General features: G+C 35.0%; 2 protein-coding genes across 4 annotated transcripts; both read right to left on the bottom strand.

Annotated features, from left to right (window-relative positions):
* Window positions 1-8: 8 nt before the first annotated feature.
* Window positions 9-22,116, bottom strand: LOC124447352 (hemicentin-1-like). Of its 3 annotated transcripts, XM_046998263.1 has the most exons (11): window positions 21,948-22,116; window positions 21,757-21,874; window positions 16,684-17,001; window positions 15,206-15,544; window positions 14,488-14,814; window positions 14,314-14,402; window positions 2,368-2,464; window positions 1,974-2,279; window positions 1,427-1,735; window positions 489-673; window positions 9-275 (listed from the first exon to the last, which is right to left on the bottom strand). In XM_046998263.1, exons 1-11 carry the CDS (start codon window positions 21,960-21,962, stop codon window positions 234-236), a joined length of 2,145 nt encoding a protein of 714 aa, XP_046854219.1. In that variant the 5' UTR covers window positions 21,963-22,116; the 3' UTR covers window positions 9-233. The 3 variants fall into 3 exon arrangements, with proteins under 3 accessions (XP_046854219.1, XP_046854221.1, XP_046854220.1); XM_046998265.1 differs by lacking the exons at window positions 2,368-2,464; window positions 14,314-14,402 and having other exon boundaries at window positions 21,948-22,114; XM_046998264.1 differs by lacking the exons at window positions 14,314-14,402; window positions 14,488-14,814 and having other exon boundaries at window positions 2,368-2,694; window positions 21,948-22,113.
* On the bottom strand, window positions 3,086-8,184 carry LOC124447359 (fibroblast growth factor receptor 1-like). Its single transcript, XM_046998272.1, has 4 exons — window positions 8,001-8,184; window positions 5,811-6,044; window positions 5,075-5,392; window positions 3,086-3,418 (listed from the first exon to the last, which is right to left on the bottom strand). Exons 1-4 carry the CDS (start codon window positions 8,092-8,094, stop codon window positions 3,207-3,209), a joined length of 858 nt encoding a protein of 285 aa, XP_046854228.1. The 5' UTR covers window positions 8,095-8,184; the 3' UTR covers window positions 3,086-3,206.
* Window positions 22,117-23,869: the final 1,753 nt, after the last annotated feature.

A 23,869-nucleotide genomic window follows, 5' to 3' on the forward strand; every position in this document is an offset into this window, starting at 1 on the left:
GTTGTGAATTGCAACCGATCTCAAAATTTATAATCAACTTTAAATAAACTGGAGGTAAAATTTTTCAATTACCACGACAGTATCAAAAGAAATTATAAAATGTATTGCAAGTACGTATACAGGCGAGTATCGATTGCTTTAGTGTTTTGAAGCCATTTCAAAATTAGTTTTGTCGTTCAAATGAACATATGCAAAAGCAATCAGTGCAACAACTTTCCCAATAATCGTTTCATTCAATCAGCCACTGTTTTCATTGGCAAATGTTTCTGGTCGCTCTATAAACAAAAAGACAAAAAAATCATGTCAAAAATCTTGTTAAAAGTATGGTTTTTTAAAAGGCCTTAATAGAATCCTGGTTGTATCAAATGTCATTCCTCTTTGTGTAATGCTTACTCACATTTCTTCAATTCAACTCTATTCAAATAGCATTTCTTGAAGCATCAAAAACTCTCAAATATAGTTAACAATAAAAACTATCTACAACTCACTGAATAATTTTCTGGAGGTAGAATATATTGATTCTTGTGTTGCTTTCGTTTTTGTTTTCCGTTTAAGAAGAAGATGACAGCACCAACAATGAACAGAAGAACGATCGCACCAATAACTAATCCTACAATGCTTCCTGTTGATAAGTCACCACCACTTCTGGCCAATGAATCTGGTTGGCGATGATCTGAAAAATTAAGAACAAAGACAAAATCATTTAGAAAAATAAGGTTTAACATTGGACATACTAGTTTTAAATTTCGTTTCTCTTATTTGAAAGTTGATGACGTTGGGAATTTCATTTATATAAAGATTAATTTCTGTTATAACTTTCGCCTTTTCGGCTTATCTGGGTTGATATTACCGAAACTATGAATTTCATTTCGTCCAATTTTTTTTCGCGGCAATTTATAAAGCTCTTAAGAAACGATGATTTTCAATACTTTTTATAAGCGAAATGAAAACGCGTGCTAACCTTGAGATCGATGTTTAAGTGACAACAACAAATGCATATTTCTTTACAGTCTTTAGAACGAAAAGGGTTCCATGCCTTACAAGAATAATAATTACCCCTTTCTTTTTTATAAACTGTCAATAAAAATCCATTGTACCCAAGGTATAAGATTACCACTTGCTACACAACGGAAAGCTTTCTTTTCTTCGGCAGAAAGTTTTAGTCCATGTAATGTGGCTACATTTCAGATCACTATCATTATTTATTTCTTTAGAAAGTTATTGTTTTTCTAGTAAGTGAGCACATACAAATTTACATAGCAGGAATAAATAGTCGGGTATACCACCAATGAAAGTTGAAAGTTGAATGATATATAGTTTAGCAAAACAAATATTGCAGAACAATTCTTAGAACACTTCCATGTAAAGCTTAATTAAACTATAAAATTTTATCTTCAATAAATGTATCTTTGCAAAGTCTACTTACCAGTAACATTAAGAAAAAAAGTTGCTGTGACGTTTCCTAACTGATTTTCTGCAAAGCATGTGTAATTTCCCGATTGTGAAATATCAACGCCACAAATAATAAGAGTTGTGCCATCATTCTTAAAGTAATATTTAGGAACTTGACTGTTGCAATTTGTTATTGTTTCACCATTAATTTCTTCACCATTTCTTGACCATATAACCTTGGGCTGAGGATTACCTGACACATTACAAATCAACTCGATGTTGTCATCTTTAAACTGATCCATTGTGGAATCTTTCATACCATAAATTATTGGAGGATGAAATTCTATACAATAAAATAACCAGAAAAAAAAAACTTTACAAAATTTCATATAATTACCTAAATAGTTTTACAAATAAAATGCAAGTTTTAAAACTTCAATTTCAACTCAATGTTTGAAAAAATAGTTTAGATAGTTTGTGAAAAGATAAAAAGTTTGTTCCTTGTGTTACACAAGAGTTTGGAAATTTTTTACAAACTTTTCTTTATGCTTTTGATGATAAAAAATTTCAAAGCAACTAACCTCGTACATTCAACGTTACAACAGCACGTTCATTACTGAGAGCATTTTTTTCACTACATCTGTAAGTTCCAGAATCATTGATGTTGATATTTCTTATTTTCATTGTAACATTACGATATTGAGGATTTCTACTTATGGTGATGTTTGTTCTTTCATTATTTATCACTTCACGACGAGGATTTTCTTTGTAAAACGCAATATTATCACGAATCAAAACATCTACTCTGCAAATTGCCATAAAGTCCTCGTTTTCATTTAAAATTACTTCCCCAGAAGGAAAAACTTTAAAAGGATCAAAGTTATCTCCTACAGCAAAAAAAACGAAACATTTCACCATCAATCAATGTAATAATAATAAACAATATTTACCATGTAAAGAAGAAGAAAATCTTACCATATCGGATAAACCTAAACATTCTACTGTCATTTCCATGAATGTTTTGAGCAAAACATCTGAACAACATTGAAGCTTGTTTAGCAGTCGCTGGTATCTTTAAAACACTTTCATATTGTCCTTTGTTTTTTCCTTTTTTAAACGAAGACTTATACAGTGAAAGGGTCCAGTTATTCGAGACAGGTTCACTACTGTTGATAACAATCTGTTGATACCAAGTTATATTGGGTCTTGGATTAGACCATCTTATCATGCATTTAATCTCGCCTTCAGTGTTGTGTCGTGCTGTGAAATATTCACTATTTCCTCTGCTGATGGATGGTGGCACTGCAAAACCATCAGAATATCAAATGAATCATTTCAGTCTGGATGACAGAGTGTCATTAACACTGGCGAGTTGTATGAACAAATGTAAAGTACAATTTCAACATCAAACTCCCTTACGATCAAAGTAATAAATTTAAAAAAGCAAATCTACTAGCAACTTTGCAATAAAAATGCTTTATTCCCGAAATTAAATAAAATATTTTGGAGCTAAGAAAGTTGTTTAACACGCAGCATTTGTTTCAAATTTAAGAAAGTTAAAGTTCGTACACTTTGGGAATTACAAATCATGTAATTTTATAAAAAAATGCTTTGCCATTGCCAAGCAACCAAGTAACAAAAATGCTTGGGCCATTGTTGAGTACATAAATGAAAAAATCTAGGTATACCTTCAACATTGACGTAAAATGAAACAACATCCTTCCCAGGGGGATTGTTGGTAGTGGCAACACATGTGTAGTTTCCATCATCTCTCACAAAAGAGATTGATTGAATAATCAACTGAGGGACACCGTTTAATCCATATTGATCCTGTTCGCAGGCCAATGAATTAAAACTTGGAGATCTTTCATTTTCTTTCCAATACAAAATATAATTTCTTTGCCCTCCTTATAACAAGTGATATTTGGAAATGGAAATTCCTCAACATAAAGCGTTATCTCAGCTTTATCAGCTTCAATAAAATGAAAAAAATTCTTCACAGACGTAAATTTGGCAGCTCTTCTTTCTAAATAAAACAAACACATTTTAGTTTGTTAAAGATCCAAGCATCCACATTCTACATTACAATAACACGCAAGACAACAATTTAATATAAACTTTAAAATCTTTAAAATAAGTAGATATTAACGCACGTTGACTTGAAAAAACTTTTGATGGAAATAGGTAGTTGGACTTCATCTGGTTCTTCTGACAGTAAAAATATCAAAAATATAATAATCATATTTGGTGTGAAAATTTTGTTTACGAGAAGCAATTTAGAAATTGCTTGCGCTCGACAATGGCACAGATAAATAGTCATTGCTATTCAAAAAATGAGATGTTGTTCTAACTTACAAACTTTTATAAAATTTGGCAGGTGCGCAAGCAAACGTTTAGCTTTTACATTGCAGAATATTTTCAATTTTTCACTATGCATAAATTTGAGTACAAATGCAAACTTGAATAATTGATGAAGAAATACAGTTGAACCGGTTCGTGAACAAAGTTTGTACTATTGTGAAATCCCAAGTTATTCCAAGGTTTCCCGTCAACTTCCGATATTAAAAATTAGATGCAAATGTAATATGAACTTTTTCTCATTTTTGTAAACTTTTGACGTAAGCGAACGTGAATATTTTAAAATTTCATATGGCAACACTGAAGGAATAAGGTAATTTGGATGATTGGTAGTGATGGGCGATACCGCTCGTATCGATTCAATACGATACCGATTACTTTTTCGAGGTATCGAGGTATCGATTACTAAAGCGATTCCTTTCTCCAATTTCGAAAATAAACGTCTGAGTCACTTGATAAAGATCTGATAATGGAATTGCTAAAGTGTGGCCTTATATACTTCAACAATACGACGAAATTTTTATTTTTTTTGTCTTAAATTACAAACTGTCATAACATTATTAGGAGTAACGATAAGTTTTCAGAAGCTGTATAAATTCGAATTGAAAAAATTGGTTACATGTTATTATTTTGAAGGCGAGATCTCAAAGTGTATTGATTAGTAAAAGTGAATAAAATATTAAAATAATAAAACAGAAAAAACAACAACATGTTTGTCAATACCAATAATGAAAAAGAAGACAAACTTACATAATAGTGAAATTTTAAAAGTAATCGAAGTCCTTTTTCGAAACAACGCAGTATCGACTACTTCCGGATTAGGCTCGGTATCGGGCGGCATCGATACCAAGTAATCGGTAATCGCCCATCTCTGATGATTGGATGCCAAGCATTTGCGTACGCTTTGACACATTTTTGCAAAACTTTATTATTAGCTTTAACAACATATGCCATAATTTAACACAATTATGTGTTCCAATTGCTTTTTAGCTTTGTCATTTTCGCGCGCAAAATATTTCAAAAGTGCCTCTTGGCAACATAATTCTCGTCCTAAACATAGTCATGATGGGTGAAAATTTTGTTGTCAGATTAACCAATCGAAGCGCAAATAACTATAGTGCTCAATACAAAGTAGAGCTTATATCTATCAAAAGGAAAAACTGCAATTCTATTTAATGTTATAACTTCGTGATTAATGCAATCATTATCTTACTAGTATATACATAAATCCAACGTAATTCTAATCATCCAATGAACATTAAGGACACAATTTTTTGGCATTATAGAATTTGCATGATTTTTCTTGATACAAAATTGAACCTACCTATGACTTCTAGAATGCGTAGTTTGGATAAAATTTTCCTGTTATTTTTTCCATCAACTTCACATCTGTAAACACCTGTATCGTTTATAGACACTCTTGGAATGTGATACACTTCAACACTTTTTTGAGGAGTTGTTCTAACAGTAATAAGATTTTCAGGAACATAATCCTCAACTTCTGTACCATTTAGTCTTCGTCGTCTGAGCCATTTAATTTTTGTTGATCCTTTTTCATACTCACAACGAAATTCAAAGTTTGAACCTTCAGTAACTTTACTGGTCACATCTTCTGGATAAATCGTAAATTTATACTTTTTTACTGCAAAAAGAAAAGATAACAAGTGCTGAATTTGGAATCAAAAAATAATTTAGACACACCAAATTTGTTTAAATAGTAGAATAATTTAAAGAAAATACCATTATTTTTACACAAACATTGGACAAAAACATGCCAAATCAAGATATTCTACCATAAAGCAGATATATCTATCATAAACTTTAAAAAGAACACAAAATAGTACATTTGACTCTATCTTTATGAAGCAAACGAAGTCTGTGCCAAAGAAGTGATGTTAAATTTACTTTACTTTTATTTGAGGAATTAAGACAAAATGTAATGTTTGCCTTGGAGAAGGCGCATATGTTTAGAAGTTTCGAGCAATTCAATTATATCTACACTATAGTAAATGTGACAGAACTACTAAAAAAGGTATAGCCATTTCAAATAATACAAATACCTCTTCGGACATTAAGAAAACCCAAGACAATTGGTTTTTTACCATCAAAAATACATGAATATTGCCCACTATCCAACACTTTTAAATCGGACATGATGAGTAATGTTCCGTTGACTTTGATTCTGTCGCTAGGAATTATTTCCCTTCCGTTACGAGTAAATTTCACAGTGCTGTCGCCAGTCAAGCTTACATCACACTTAAAGATTTGTTGAGTTCCAGTTTCCTTAGAAAAAACTTCAAAAACATAAAATCATTAGATAACAACCATTAAAACTCAAATCAGAAAAAAAATTAAGAAAATGTGCAGCATTTAATAAGTGGAAACCTTTCCAAATTCCGATATTTTATACACGCAGTCTTAAAAGCAGATTGAGATCTTAGATTATTTATGTTAGAGGTTATTTATGTTGGAGCCTTGCCAGGTTGAAAGAAAATTTTCAAGATGAGTGTGACAGCCCAATGTAATATAAGTTTAACGCCCGTTCACATGATTTCTTTTTCTTCGATCCGATTGCTTCGGTTCAGACTTTTGGTTGCTTGTTCGGACTGTCAGATAATTTTGTTTTTCTTTCACCTAGCCTGAATACTTATGTATTCAAGTGAGCGCAGTAAAACTGTAAAAGTGAACTCATCACAGTTCATTACGTGAGTGACGTGATAATGGTGAGAAGGATAGTCAAGTTCAACTATATAATTTACAGGGTTCTCAGCATCTTCATACATTGGAGCTTTTTCAACATAGCTGTGCCTTAACTGGTAATTTTCAAAGGTCATTCTTAGCAAGATATTAGCATATCCACAAAAACAGGAACAATTTTATTTTAAACGTCCAATCAAACCTCTGATTTTGTACAGTATATAATAAAATACAGTTCACTGTCTAGTAACAGAGGTACTTTTGATGGATGTGATTGCAGTGTTACCACAAAACCAGTCAAGGCTGAAGGCTCTGTTTGGCCCATTCCAGACTGGCCTTGCTTCTCAAAAATAGGTGTGTAACCTGGCTTGGGCCACTGTTCAAATGATATTTAACCTACATAAAACATGCACAATCGACGCAAATGAAAAACTTTATAAAAACGTCTTGACTATTGTCAGTAAAATCCAGAGCAGAATATACATGCAAACACAACGATGTATGTATTTATTAAATACAAATACATAAACATCTCCTTTGTCGTGATGAAATAATTTCAACACAAAAATTGTTTATTCAACAATTGAAAAACAACACTGTCATCCTCACCATTTTGCATGGCATTAATCATTATTCTGCACGTTTATTTCATAAATATCTGCAGTGTTCAACATACACAGAGCGGAAACCACCAAATAATTACTATACTCATAACAACATATGTGTGACTACGCACAAAAACGACGTGTTCCACTCTGTTTTATTTATATTCGTCGTAATATAAATTGCTGTTTGCCCGAGCAATTCCCTTGGCAAAACTCTGCAGATGCGAATTGCTAAGTAGCTACAAGCCATTAATTTGTAATGATTTGCCAAGTGCCTTGGCATACAGTTATCACTGATTATTGGTGCGCTAGTTTTTTACAAAAAAGGTTTTTTTGTATTCTTTGAATTGTTTTTTAAAAAAAATTACACTAGTCACATAACCAGGAAGAATTATATGAAAAAAATATTAAATAATCGATCATATTTATAGACCTTTTCAACATTTAGCCATCATTGTTGTTTATTATGCAGAAGGTAAATTGGAATGTTATTTTATGCATAAGCCCAATTCATTTACCAGTATGCAAATACCTTAACAATACGAATGAAATCACTAGCTGAAGTTAAAATATTTCATTTTGTCTAACAAAGAAATGAAAGAAAATTGGTAAACATTAATTAGATAAGTCAATATTCGCGGTTCATATGTAAGGCATTTCAGAATATTTTCAATTAAGCTTTCACATCTACATCATTACTGCTATTGCACTGAAAATTTAAAGCTAAGCCCATGTGTAAGATTGATACGCGTAGGCTGGGTAGCCTTCCAATTACATGCATGTATACAGTTCATTGAAATCAAGAGCAAAAATCATTCCCTCATCACTAGTTATTCTTAAAAGTGTTATTTATAGCAAGGAAACTTTCAGCACCTTACGCAAATTCGACTTTCAATGTATTATATAAATGTGTAAAATCTAAAATGTGTATGAATGAAGAAAACTTACAGTTTGATGGAAATTGCGAGAACACTCTGACGAATATGGACATGAGGAAGAAAACTACTCCATAACTTCTTGGTTTCGAGCAAACAAACACCATGATTGACAAACACCCCAAATTCAATATGATATAATGAAAAATAACCTTTACAACATAACGCAGTCAGTCTTCTAGTGTTAGTGAATTTTCTCAAGTAAACCGCTTTCGACCGTGACTTTTGAAACAAAAGGTTTTTCAAGTACACATGCAAAGCATTGGAAAATTGCCAAACATTAGAAGTGACAAGAGACTAAATTTAAATAGCCAATTTGTTTTTCAAAGGTCAATGAAAGTTAAAAAGGCCAAAATCGAGTTCATAACCTGTCTCAAAAATACCAAACATACAACACAAAGTTGCAAGTGAAATTGTTAAGTAATGATAGCATAATATAATAATAGTTGCTGAATCAAATGTCAAAATTGATCATGCGTGTTTTGCATAAACAAATAGGTGGATACTGTGCAGTTGCATCCGATCCGGATGTGGTCAATACATATGGAATGCCAGAGCTGTCTTATGCCATGATATTTTGTTACGTCTTGTTAATTCATCATTATTTTCGGTCCATTCGTCATTATATGCAGTGATACATTCGTTATATGCAGTCCATCTGTCATTATATGCGGTCCATTCCTCATTATATGCAGTGATATTTTTGTTATATGCGGTCCATTTGTCATTATATGTAATGCACTTTTCATTATACCTTAACTTATTATGTGGTTATTTCGTTATGTGGTAATTTCGTTATGTGGTTATTTCGTTTTGTGGTTATTTCGTTGTGTGGTAATTTCGTTATGTGGTTATTTCGTTATGTGGTAATTTCGTTATGTGGTAATTTCGTTATGTGGTTATTTCGTTTTGTGGTTATTTCGTTATGTGGTAATTTCGTTATGTGGTAATTTCGTTATGCGGTAATTTCGTTATGTGGTAATTTCTTTATGTGGTTATTTCATTATTTGGTCATATTTATTTCTTCGTTATGTGATATCTAACATGAAGTTCCTTCGATTAACTGAAACACAGGCTCAAATTAAACCATTTGTAATTTGTAACAAACGATTTGTTCAACACGTTGAATAGTCAAATAGTCAATAAGCAATAGTATTTGCGTCGTGCGTCATTTTTGCCAGATATAATGGATAAAATATTAGAAAAGGCAGGTCTCTTGAGTTTGTTTGAGAGATTTAATGGAGAAAGGATTGAGCCCGACGTAGTTTTAGCAATGACCGATGCAGAGTTAATCCGACTTGGCATAACTACAATAAGAGAGCGTATTCGTCTTCGTGCTGTTTGCTGTTGCTAAGACCGTAAACTCTCTTTCGACGATATATTGTGCTTTCAGACACAGATAACATTGTTGCAATTTCTCTTATCAAGAAATCTTCTTCTAAAAAACTCTCCAATAGCTCTCTCGGTATTTCAAATATGGCATGGGTAGTCTCATTTGGACTTCTTTTTTATGGCTGTGCATTTCCATACTTCGTGCACTCGATTCTCAAAGACATTATTTCACTAGGATTAGATAAGACGAGTTGCCTAAAATCGTGCAATGAAAGTCTGCAAACAATATCTGGAGTAACGCGTTCTTCTATCAAACGTTGAGTATGAGAGCTAAATCCAAGCTTTTCCAAAACTCTTTGCATGTCACCGATTGGCGCTATTTTTATTCCTATTCCGTATTGCGTATTATACAAAGGATTATATCATGTATTTCATTATTTATAATATACATGAAAAAAATTCTCAACTCTAATTGGTTAAGAGCAGGGCTATTAACGCAAATACTATTGCCTATTGACTATTTGACTATTCAACGTGTTGAACAAATCGTTTAATACAAATTACAAATGTTCAATTTGAGCCTGTGTTTCAGTTAATCGAAGGTACTTCGTATGAATGTTTTATGAGGCCATGGGTTCGAATCCCGTTGAGTCACCTGATTTTTTCAGGTTCCTGAGATGATTGCTTAAATTGTCCAGCAAAGTGCTAAGACCATATCTTCATTTAATTATGGTACTTCATGTTAAATATCACATAACGAAGAAAAAAAGTGACCACATGATGAGATAACCACATAACGAAATTACCACATAACGAAATTACCACATAACGAAATAACCACATAACGAAATAACCACATAACGAAATTACCACATAACGAAATTACCACATACCGAAATTACCACATAACGAAATTACCACATAACGAAATTACCACATAACGAAATTACCACATAACGAAATAACCACATAACGAAGTTACCACATAACGAAATAACCACATAACGAAATTACCACATAACGAAATTACCACATAACGAAATTACCACATAACGAAATTACCACATAACAATTACCACATAACGAAATTACCACATAACGAAATTACCACATAACGAAATTACCACATAACGAAATAACCACATAACGAAATTACCACATAACGAAATAACCACATAACGAAATTACCACATAACGAAATTACCACATAACAAATTACCACATAACGAAATTACTACATAACGAAATAACCACATAACGAAATAACCAGAAAATAAGTTAAGGTATAATGAAAAGTGCATTACATATAATGACAAATGGAACGCATATAACAAAAATATCACTGCATATAAGGAGGAATGAGCTGCATATGATGACAGGTGGACTGCATATAATGATGAATTAACAAGACGTAACAAAATATCATGGCATAAGACAGCTCTGGCATTCCATAAATACACATATTATGCATGTTGTGATGCACTAGGCACTTCCAAAGCAGACGGGATATTAATATTTACAGCTGTTTCTCAATGCAGTACCCTAGCCCAGAGCCGAAACTAGAACGTTAATTGGGGGTGAATATTCATATATTCAGCACAGCCCGAATTTCAAAAATATTCACCCCCCAATACATATAAATATTCACCTCCCAAATTAACGTTCAAGTTTTGGCCCTTCCCTAGCCTGATCTTCTTGAGTTCTTGTTCATCTGAACAAAGCTCATAAAATTTTGAAGATATTTTAATCCTGACAACATAATCGTTTTAATATCTTCCAAAGATAGTGATATAATCAAGAAATATAATATACTAAATGAAAATTTTAATTATTTATCTCAGTGGCATCATAACATTGAAATACTGATCTATGGTAATTGCTACCGTAAGAACTTACGGTCCACACTTGTTGATGGATGAAAACTTTAAATACAAACCGCAAACGCAGAAATTATATACGTCAATCCATACACATCTCCTTGTATCTCTCTTACGAGCGTAGCCTCTTTTTTAGAATTTATTGGTTTTACAGCACACAAAAAAGTGGATTAGGAAATTGTTCTTGGAAATCGATATAAGAAATTTGGGAAGTAAAGATTTTTGATGATGAATCTCATCTTCATCGTGAATTTTTTTTGCTGTAGATCATGCTCGTTTATGCATACAGTATCATCTATTATATAGTGGGGAAAATATCAAAAAATTGATGTTGTTATTGATTTTTTTTATAAGTCGTCCGCCGTGTCTTTTAATAAGGGACAGCATGAAGAAAATTAACTAGTCAGCTTAAAGCCTTTTTTATACTTCGCTTGAGAAATATAAAAATACTACATATGTTACATCCGGTCTGAATGGTTTGCATTCAGTGGTTTGCATCCGGTCAATACAAGGTTCGTATAAATTTGCACTTGAATTTTTCGCTTTGTCAACAACTTTTGTAAGATGCAAGTATGTCGCAACACGGCAAAGAACAAATATTTTTGGGTAGCATATTGCTTTTATTACTCTCTAAACATCTATCCAGGATTTTTCGAATGGTTATATTCATATACAAAGAGAAATTTTGATTCCTGACAATCTTCATGAGTTCACTCTCTGACACTTACGTCGCATCATCCCTTCAAGGAATAGGTTGCTAATGGCAATGACCTTCACGATCTATTTAGAAAAGTTGGGGGAAGTGTGCTGTGAACTTTAATCAAAGTTAAAAAAAGCGAGACATGAGTTTTGACTGATTTTATAAATCTTGAATCTGTAAAATAGTTCTTTCTAACCATTCACACCTTACACTTAAATTAAAATACAAAAACATCCACGTATCTGGACATTACATTGTTAGTTTTAATTTATGTAGTAAAGACAAGAAAAAGACGATAGAATCATAAACTTTGTCAATTATTATATCCAGGTCATAGCATAAAGCATAAAGTTTTCTTGTCTAATTTAATAATTTTTTTTCGAGGTCATTACATTCCGCAAACATCTCGTTATTTTGCAGAAGCATATAAGCTCGATCCTTACTTATATTCAGTCGCATAAGAAAGGGAGGGGCACAGGTGGAGCGTTCTACCCCCAACTTTAAAATTTAACATAAAAAAGTGCTCTTTTTTACAACTCAAGTGCCCACTTTTGCAAGAAAAGCGTCTCCCCAACTTTTACTTGCCTCCTACGCCTCTGCTCATACTGAACTTCTCCATGAAAAATCATTTAAAATAAATGTTTATCGTTCGTAAATGAGAATTTCTGAGAATAGGAGAAGGAAATAGAAGTTAGGACCATAAAAACTAGTCAATTAGCCATTCATAAATTCATGGTCACTCACTGGTCACATGCAAAGACAATCGTGAATGAAAAGTTGTGAATTGCAACTGATCTCCAAATTTATAATCAACTTTAAACAAGCTGGAGGTAACATTTTTCAATTACCACGACAGTATCAAAAGAAATTATAAAATGTAATGCAAGTACGTATACAGGCGAGTATTGATTGCTTTAGTGTTTTGAAACGATTTCAAAATTTGTTTTGTCGTTCAAATGGACATACTAGTATTAAATTTTTTTCTCTTATTTGAAAGTTGATCACGCTGGGAATTTCATTTATACAAAGATTAATTTCTGTTATAACTTTCGCCTTTTCGGCATATCTGGGTTGAAATTACCGAAACTATAAAATTTATTTCGTCCAATTTTTTTTCGCGACAATATATAAAGCTCTTAAAAAACGATGATTTTCAATACTTTTTATAAGCGAAATGAAAACGTGTGCTAACCTTGAGGTCGATGTTCAAGTGACAACAACAAATTCATATTTCTTTACAGTCTTTAGAACGAAAAAGGGCTCCATGCCTTATAAGAATAATAACTAACCCTTCTTTTTCTAAACTGTCAATAAAATCCATTGTACCCAAGTTATAAGATTACCACTTGCTGCACAACGAAAAAGTTCTTTTTTGGCAGAAAGTTGTAGTCCATGTAATGTGGCTACATTTTAGATCACTATCATTATTTATTTCTTTAGAAAGTTATTGTTTTTCTAGTAAGTGAGCACATACAAATTTATAAAGCTGTAATAAATAATAATGTTTGCCACCGATAAAAGTTAAAAGTTGAATGATATATAGTTTAACAAAACAGAAATTCCAGAACAATTCTTACAACATTTTCACGTGAACCTTAATCCAACTATAAAATTTTATCTTCAATAAATCTATTTTGCAAAGTCTAATTACCAGTAACATTAAGATAAACAGTTGCTGTGACGTTTCCTAACTGATTTTCTGCAAAGCATGTGTAATTTCCCGATTGTGAAATATCAACGCCACAAATAATAAGAGTTGTTCCATCATTCTTGAAGTAATAGTTAGGAACTTGACTGTTGCAATTTGTTATTGTTTCACCATTAATTTCTTCACCGTTTCTTGACCATATAACCTTGGGCTGAGGATTACCTGACACATTACAAATCAACTCGATGTTGTCATCTTTAAACAGATCCATTGTGGAATCTTTCATGCCATAAATGATAGGAGGATGAAATTCTATACAATAAAATAACCAGAAAAAAAGACTTTACAAAATTTCATATAATTAGCTAAATAGTTTACAAATAAAATGCAAGTTTTAAAACTTCAATTTCAACTCAATGTTTGAAAAAATAGTTTAGATAGTTTGTGAAAAGATAAAAAGTTTGTTCCTTGTGTTACACAGCAAGAATGTGGGAAATTTTTTACAAACTTTTCTTTATGCTTTTGATGATAAAAAATTTCAAAGCAACTAACCTCGTACATTCAACGTTACAGCAACATATTCATTACTGAGAGCATTTTTTTCACTACATCTGTAAGTTCCAGAATCATTGATGTTGATATTTCTTATTTTCATTGTAACATTACGATATTGAGGATTTCCACTTATGGTGATGTTTGTTCTTTCATTATTTATCACTTCACGACGAGGATTTTCTTTGTAAAACGCAATATTATCACGAATCAAAACATCTACTCTGCAAATTGCCATAAAGTCCTCGTTTTCATTTAAAATTACTTCCCCAGAAGGAAAAACTTTAAAAAGATCAAAGTTATCTCCTACAGCAAAAAAAAACGAAACATTTCACAATCAATTTAATATTAATAAACAATATTTACCATACAAATAAAAAAAAAATCTTACCATATCGGATAAACATAAACATTCTACTGTCATTTCCATGAATGTTTTGAGCAACACATCTGAACAACATTGAGCCTTCATCCTCAGACCACGGTATCTTCAAAATACTTTTATATTGTCCTTTGTTTTTTCCTTTTTTAAACGACGACTTATACAGTGAAAGGGTCCAGTTATTCGAAACAGGTTCACTACTGTTGATAACGATTTGTTGATACCAAGTTATATTGGGTCTTGGATTAGACCATCTTATCATGCATTTAATCTTGCCTTCAGTGTTGTGTCGTGCTGTGAAATATTTACTATTTCCTGTGCTGATGGGTGGTGGCACTGTAAAACCATCAGAATATCAAATGAATAATTTCAGTCTGGATGACACAGTGTCATTAACAATGGCGAGTTGTACGAACAAATGTAAAGTACAATTTCAACATCAAACTCCCTTACGATCAAAGTGAGAAATTTAAAAAGCAAATCTACTAGCAACTTTGCAATAAAAATGCTTTATTCCCGAAATTAAATAAAATATTTTGGAGTCAAGAAAGTTGCTTAACTTGTTAACATCATTTGTTTCAAATTTAAGAAAGTTAAAGTTCGTACATTTTGGGAGCTCCAAATCATGTAATTTTACGAAAAAAAGCCTTAGCCGTTGCCAAGCAACCAAGCAACAAAAATGTTTGGGCCATTGTTGAGTACATAAATGAAAAAAATCTAGGTATACCTCCAACATTGACGTAAAATGAAACAACGTCCCTCCCAGGTGGATTGTTAGTAGTGGCAGCACATGTGTAGTTTCCATCATCTTTCACAAAAGAGATTGATTCAATAACCAACTGAGGGACACCGTTTAATCCATACTGATCCTGTTCGCAGGTCGAAAAGTTAAAATTTCGAGAAACTTTCATTTTCTTTCCAATACAACATATAATTTCTTTGCCATCCTTATAACAAGTGATATTTGGAAATGGAAATTCCTCAACCAAAAGCGTTATCTCAGCTTTCTTAGTTTCATTAAAATGAAAAAAATTCTTCACAGATTTAAATTTGGCAGCTCTTCTTTCTAAATAAAACAAACAAATTTTAGTTATTTAAGGATCCAAGCATCAACATTCTACATGAAAATAATACGCAAGACAACAATTTAACATAAACTTTAAAATCTTTTAAATAAGTAGATATTAACGCACGTTGACTTGAAAAAACGTTTGATGGAAATAGGTAGTTGGACTTCATCTGGTTCATCTGACAGTAAAAATATCAAAAATATAATAATCATATTTGGTGTGAAAATTTTGTTTACGAGAAGCAATTTAGAAATTGCTTGCGCACGAAAATGGCACAGATAAATAGTCATTGCTATTCAAAAAATGAGATGTTGTTCTAACTTACAAACTTTTATAAAATTCGGCTGTTGCGCAAGCAAACGTTTAGCTTTCACATTGCAGAATATTTTGAATTTTTCACTATGCATAAATTTGAGTACTAATGCAACTTGAATAATTGATGAAAGAATACAGTTTTGCCAGATCGTGGACAAAGTTCGTAGTATTGTGAGATCCCGAGTTATTCCAAGGTTTCCCGTTAACTTCCGATATTAAAAATTAAATGTAAATGTAATATGAACTTTTTGCCATTTTTGTGAATTTTTGACGTAAGCGAACCTGAATATTTTAAAATTTCATATGGCAACACTGAAGGAATAAAGTATGGCAACACTGAAGTAAAGTTACAAAAAAGGAGAAACGTAAAATTATCCGAGATTTGGATGCCTAGCGTTTCCGTACGCTTTGACCTTTTTTTGCAAAACTTTATTATTAGCTTTAACAACATATGCCATAATTTAACACAATTATGTGTTCCAATTGCTTTTTAGCTTTGTCATTTTGTCAAGTGCCTCTTGGCAAGATAATTCTCGTCCTAAACATAGTCATGATGGGCGATAATTTTGCTGTCAGATAAACTAATCGAAGCGCAAATAACTATAGTGCTCAATACAAAGTAGAGCTGATTTTTATCAAAAGGAAAAACTGCAATTCTATTTAATGTTATAACTTCATGATTAATGCAATCATATCTTACTAGTATGTAAATAAATACAAAATTCCAACGTAATTCTAATCATCCAATGAACATTAAAGACTCAATTTTTTTGGCATTGTAGAATTTGCATGATTTTGCTTGATACAAAATTGAGCCTACCTATGACTTCTAAAATGCGTATTTTGGATGAAATTATCCTGTTATTTTTTCCATCAACTCCACATCTGTAAACACCTGCATCGTTTATAGACACTCTTGGAATGCGATACACTTCAACACTTTTTTGAGGAGTTGTTCTAACAGTAATAAGATTTTCAGGAACAGTATCCTCAAATTCTGTACCATTTAGTCTTCGTCGTCTGAACCATTTAATTTTTGTTGATCCTTTTTCATACTCACAACGAAATTCAAAGTTTGAGCCTTCAGTAACTCTACTGGTCACATCTTCTGGATAAATCGTAAATTTATATTTTTTTACTGCAAAAGGAAAAGATAACAATTGCTGAAATTTGAATCAAAAAATAATTTAGACACACCAAATTTGTTTAAATAGAAGAATAATTCAAAGAAAATACCATTATTTTTATAAAAACGTTTGACAAAAACATGTCAAATCAAGATATTTTTACCATAAAGCAAGTATATCTAACATAAACTTTAAAAAGAACACAAAATAGTACATTTAACTCTATCTCTATAAAGAAAACAAAGTCTGTGTCAAAGAAGTGATGTTAAATTTACTTTACTTTTATTTGTGGAGTTATGACAAAATGTAATGTTTGCCTTGGAGAAGGTGCATATGCTTAGAATTTTCGAGTTCGTCGAAGAGGCCCACGGGCATAAATAGACTCTAACGCCTTCCCAACCTGGGTCGCTGTCTTGTCTGTGATTGCCTGGGCCTCCTTATACCGACTTGCTACGTCGACGACCGTCAATACGTATTTGAATGTGCGTCTTTCGACTCGATCGTGAGGCAGATACAAAAGATCGGCCTGGTGGACCTCATTCGGGGTGCTGATGTCAAACTTAGGTCGGGGGATAGCACTTTACGCTGGTGCGGGCAGGTAGATCTGCCAGATGGCCTGTTTTGTTAGCCATTCATGAGCCACATCATCGCTGACGCCAGCCTCTTTAGCCAGCTTTGGGATAGCAGCACGGCCGCGCCAGTACCCTGCAGGACTGTAGTAGACCTCTGCGAGACGTTCCTCAACGTTTCCGTCCGTAGAAACGCGACCATGCCTTGTCGGGACGACGGCTTTGGCACTACGTGTCGTAGGTGACTTCGTAGCTTCAAAATCGTCAGGACCACCACCAGTTGTCAGAGGCACTAGATCGAGCACCTTCTGATCATTAGCTAGAGTGTCTTCGCCGAACATCCCCTTTAATCTTTTTAAAAGTCCCTCTACAGAACCCTCTTCTATAAACAGCCGGGACAGCATGGCGCCCGCAGACAGCCGTTGCTCGACTTTGCACTGCAAACGTATTCGTAACCATGACCCGCTCGGGAAAGGCCTCCTGAAAATATCTGCGCAGCTGAGCAGATATTTTCAGCGAGCGCACGTCCAAAGCTATCGAAGACAAGCACATGCGTTCCAGTACAACAAACAGTTAGCCAGTGGTGCCCCCCTTCGACCGGATCATGGAGAGGGTAGATGTTGTCCGTGTTGCTGATGCAAAATTGCCCATCGTGGAGATGTGGTAGGCTGTCGTAGCTACAGACCCCAACGAACCGTCCTCGGGCTCGCTCAGCCTTCAGGAGGCGTTCGATGTCAACGCTCAAGAGCGGGTAATCCATCTTCTATTCCTTATACCATAATTATGCCAGCATAATTATATGCTATCATAATTATATGCTAGCATAGTAACAAGAAGCACAGCGGGAGTCTAAAAGTCACAAGGGTGCTGCTTGCCAGCATTAATCAGTTCTCGATGATGCGCCTGTAAACATTCTCGAGGTGTTGGAGCGCTTCTACAGTAAGTGGGCAGCCACCGCAATGAGCAATGCCGCCTTTTGTCCGCACCGCGCACGGTAGGTTCTTTTTCCCATGTCGACAAACACTTCCCGAGACATTGCTCTCTCCATCCCTACAGCGAGACATCGGCAATATCGCCGAACTCCAGATGTGGAAAACCTCTTATTCGCAGACCTTGACCCCTGAGATCGTGGCGAGCTGCTGCAGCAACACCATGGCAGGCAACCCAAAGCTCCTCCGGAAGACCCATCATTAGCTTGATACGTTGTTCATATCATCTTTTGGCACATTAAATCTCTGATTAGAATTAATCCATATAAACGGTTCTCAGATCCAGAAAGATCGGATACCCTTTGAAAATGTACTCTTTAGTGTTGAATTTCAACCAAAAGGACACCTCATTAACTTGTTGGTAGGGGCGTAGACGCCGCAAGTCGGGTTTAGCAAACACATAATTGTTAATGCCGTCGAGTTTCTGCACGAGAAAGGTCTTGAGGACTCGGCTGTCAGAGTTGTCCTCATACTCCACAGCGGGGTAGATCAGAGGACTTCCCGCCGACCCGCGCTCATGTCTACTGCATAAGGAAGGGTTTTCACGATTCCGAAGGAGCCACCTGCGGCATCCCACGATTTACCTGCCGCAATCTCGCCTAAACCGAGGATGAGGGATGGGTTATCTTTTTTCATCTTCAAGGTTTTACCAGCCGGCACCCTGACCTGAACTCGGCTCTGAGCTCGCACGTAGCTGAAGACTATACCGTCATGACCGGCGTTGGCCAGAGCCTGCTTTATAACTTCGATGAGGTGCCCGACCTCTGTGTATGTCCCCGTTAGGATGCTGAGCACGGTCTCGCTGTCACCAATAACAACGTACAGCTTGTTGCTTTCATGCCCGACATTCAGATAATGGAGCTCAAACTGGGCACTTTCGACGAAAATCGCCTTTCCCGCAGTGTTCAGGTCCTTAACCCGCATCATAAAGTTGGCTCGAGAAGGCCGCGGCTGACCGCCGGCGAGTTATTCACCGTGGATAGGACTACGCTTGTTGCTGCTTCCATGTTTAAACATGACCAAACAACCTCCTTCCATCCAATTGGAGGTACAAGCCACTGACGCATTTACCGAAGGTGAACCATGGCGACGACTCTTGACACATCCCAAATCCACGAGCCCTTCCGCGGTCTGCTGTCACCTGTGAAGGTAGTCCTGGATGCCATCGAGGAGAGGACCGAAAATAAGGTGTCCCTGCTTGAGGGGAGAGCTAGGGTCATTCCCTATCTGGACAATCCAAGTCTCTAGACTGGGATAGACATCAGCTCGGCAAACAACTTTATGGCGCTTTCGGAATCGGATTTCTTCGTCAAGATGCGGTACGAGGTAAAAGACAATCGCAACCACCCAAACATGGGCAATTATCCCAATTGGATCACTCCCACGAGCCCAGCCTTTAGTTTGGTAAAAAACATCCGTGTGGAGCTCAACCAGCAAGAGGTCACGCAGAGTGGCGTCGGGGCTAATATGCAGCCGGTTCAGCACATCCTGAGTCTTATGGAGAGCTCGATCGGGAAGTTGCAATACGCAGATAGTGACTTATTCGGCTTACAGAAGCTGGATCCCAAGAAGGCTTTGAAAGCTCTTCCCTTGCAGACCTACTCCAATGGAGTAGACCGTCGCGTTGGCTATGCCTTTGCAACAAACACAGCAGGCGGAGCCGGCCATGACTTTAATGCCGATAATACCCTCAAAAGGGCGCCTGGTGTCCAGCTCTCTTCAACGAAAGCTCTCTTCTCGAGTACGGTGCAAGAAAATATTGTCCGTGTCCTCAGCGGGAACTTTCCGTATAAGTTTCGTCCATTCCTCCCCCTCTTCTCCAGTGGGGATAGTTGGCTGCCTCCGGGCACACAGGTGAAGATTCGCGACGATCTCCCACAAGGCGATCTTAGTCGCTACATGATCATTTCTAACAAAGGGGGCGGTGCGGATAACGCAGACGCTATCAGCAGAATACGTATAAAACTGCTGGAGCTCAACTTTATCTACCCCACTTATCGCATGAAAAAAGACTACAGAGACCAGGTCTCGATCGCTAAGGAGCTGTATTTCCACACCTGGTGCCCCAGGGTAGTTCAGAAGTCGTTGAACGATGACGTTGGCACTCTCGCGCTCCTACACAATGCCCCAATTCCCAGGAAGATGATTCTCTTCTTCACCGACTCGAGGCTCGAAGACGCACCAGGACTTAATCCATATGCCGTCGCCGACTCCAGTAACCAATTGGCTATAATCCACGCCAACTTAAGCCAGCTCCGCATCATCGTGAACGAGCAGAACCTCTTTGATCACCCCTTGAAGTTCTCGGGGCAGTGCAGCGAGGGTGAAGCTAACCAAACAGGAGCCACTTACTTCTACGACCCCAATAAAGGTTCCTACCTGAGAGGCTACAACTTGGTCAAAGAGTTTTTCGGAAAGACATACGGCACGGAAGTGCCCAACACGGCCGAGGACTACTGCAACAACTGGTTCATGAACCCAATCAATCTCAATCTGGACCCTGTCACAGATAACGCAAAAGCGCGGGGCAATCTCACAATCGATTATAAATTCACGGCAGTGGCGGACAGTCCTATTGCGCTCCACTCTGAAGCCAGCACGTCAATCAAAGTGAACCTTCTGTGCCTCGATCAAAATATGTACACGATGTCGAAAGAGAAAGGCATTGAAGAAAAGCAAATTACATATGCTAGCATAATTACATTTGAAGTGTGGAGTTTTGTTGTTATAGTGTAATTATGCTAGCATAATTACAAGAAGCAACATGGAAGGTGGTGATCTGAAAACGAGCAAACGCCATTATCACCGGGGTGATCTAAAAACGAGCAACCACCGTTATCGCAGGGGTGACCTCGCGACGACAAGCCGCCAATATGGCGGGTTTCTTCCCCTCCTACGCATGTTAGGCCTGGGGGCCGGTGTGTCGCCGTTGGAGATGCAAAAAGCGATGAGCGACATTTTTCACATTTCTTACTTTTAAATTAAAAGAATGAACCAATTGAACAATCTATAAAGACGATTAATTAAAATAAAACGTTGACTGACAATTAAAATTCTACAGTTGATTTATTTATTGTATTCAATGTTTCCTGTCTCATTATGTAAGTTAACTATGAATCAAATGAAAAGTTTAGAAAATTTTCAAAAACATTAAAGCAAAAGATTGATCAAGCAAAACACTTCACATTCCAAGAAAACAAATACTTACCAAAAGCTTTGCTAGGAATGGCCACCTTTGGTATTGTGTGACAGCTTCCTGGAGCAAAAGCAAGATTGTCGATAGCTGCAAAGTTGTAGAGATACACCAAAACAGCTTCAACGATTAACTATGAACAAAAAGTAAGTGCTTGGACTAATTGACAAAGTTTAAAGTTGAATAAGTATGTCTAAGTTCCGTACCCTAGATAGACCCATTGTAAAATTAACTGTGACTTGGCCTTTTTTCCACTTAGTTCCTTGATCACCTCTTAATGACCACAGTAAAAGATTGTATCCATTGTGAAAATATTCTTGGTAGATATTCAATGTATGATAATGTCTGCGAGTATAATACGAAAATGAAAAACACAGGAGATAGTCGTTGCGATAGTTTCCAACCAACCAAGCTTTGCCTGGAATAATTGATTCCAAACGAAGATATCGTCCTACAAAAAATGAAGAAATGTAAGATACATGTAGACTATATATATAAAGAATAAAAATATCGTCCTACAACACATGAAGAATTGTAAGATATATGCGGACTTTATATATAGAGAAATATAAAATTATCGTGGTTTAACAAATTCAATAAACAATTTTTTTTTAAAAAACTATAATAGCTATAAAATTATCATCTATTTTTGTGTCATTTAGCTGAATGAAACTACATCTGATTTTAATTTTAAGTAAGTATCTATTTTAGATCCAGCAATATATTTATGACGTTAGATTTTAATAAGAAGTAACTTACTGTTTGACATTTACAATCCGAGTTGTCATTTAAAGACAAAATCCTAGATACTCTTCATCATTTTTCTTTTTTTAATTCAAGCAGTTGTACATACAACACTTATTCACTATAAACGTTGCCATCTTACCAATACTGAAGCCTGTAGCATCATAGCGTGGTGTGAGATAAAATGATGAGTTTGATGTACGAAGTTTCCAGTCAAAGTCATCGTCACCTTTTACGTTGTGCCATGGACATTCAGTAGTTCCCAGTCCATTTTGAAAATCACATCTTTTGACTGAACGAAGAAGAAATCGAAAGTTAAACAGCTATATTAGTTGTTATAGAATATAGGAAAAGTCTGAAATGCATTTGTATGGAATAAAAAAACACACCACACAAGATAATGGGTTTTTAACTACAAAAATGTTGTGTAAATTGTACACAAAAATTTCAGTAAAATGTGTATCCACAGCGACACAAACGCTAGTGTATAGACTACATAAAACTATTGGTAAATTTAATATTTTGAGTGAAAGGATGAATTACAAACTTTTGGGAAAATGTATAACACAAAATTGTAGGCAAAATATATAGAAACAGACAATGCATTTACAGCAACACAGGTTTTAGAGTAAGATTTCTATTAAAACACATTTATAAATAGGTATAAAGAGATAGTTGTTTATTGTGTAGAAAATTACATTGATCAATAAGACATGTATACTACAAGACCAAGCATATATTAATAGTCGTAATACTAACTAGCTGACAGCGTCATGCAGCATATGCGGCGCTAGTCAAAGTAAAGATAACATGCATCGATTATATGTGGATTACTGGATTTTTAAGAACTCGTGAAAATATATTTTCCGTGCAGACATCCCTTCCGGTAAATAACATATATTTTATGAGTCAACTTAAAAATTAATTTGATTACACTTATTACAAAACATTGTAAAACTTGTCTAAATTGCGCAACTCTTCACTTTAACGCTCTGCTCTACATGATTTTGTGTATAACAATTTACACAAAAATGAGCAAATTGTTTACTCAAAGAAATTTGTATATTTTCAATTCAAAAAAGTAAGTTAAGATTTTACCGTAGTTTTAATATGACAGAACTCAAAATTTTAGTTAAATGAGATGATTTACGCAATTAATTGCGTAAATTTACACAAAATTTTACGCAGTCCATTTAACATTATGTTTCACGTAAGGTTTAAATAAGGGGTCTCCAAACTTTACAGCCAGAGGGCCACATGACTTTCATCCAGCATGTTGAGGGCCGACGAATCGTATACCGCTGGTCAAAGAGCGAATATTTTAATAAAACGAAGTACATAACACAAGCTTCTTTAGTTAAGAAAATATTTATTCAAAATTTAA

Source organism: Xenia sp. Carnegie-2017, unplaced genomic scaffold, assembly GCF_021976095.1.
Source record: "Xenia sp. Carnegie-2017 unplaced genomic scaffold, XeniaSp_v1 HiC_scaffold_22, whole genome shotgun sequence".
NCBI classification, from domain to species: domain Eukaryota; kingdom Metazoa; phylum Cnidaria; class Anthozoa; order Malacalcyonacea; family Xeniidae; genus Xenia; species Xenia sp. Carnegie-2017.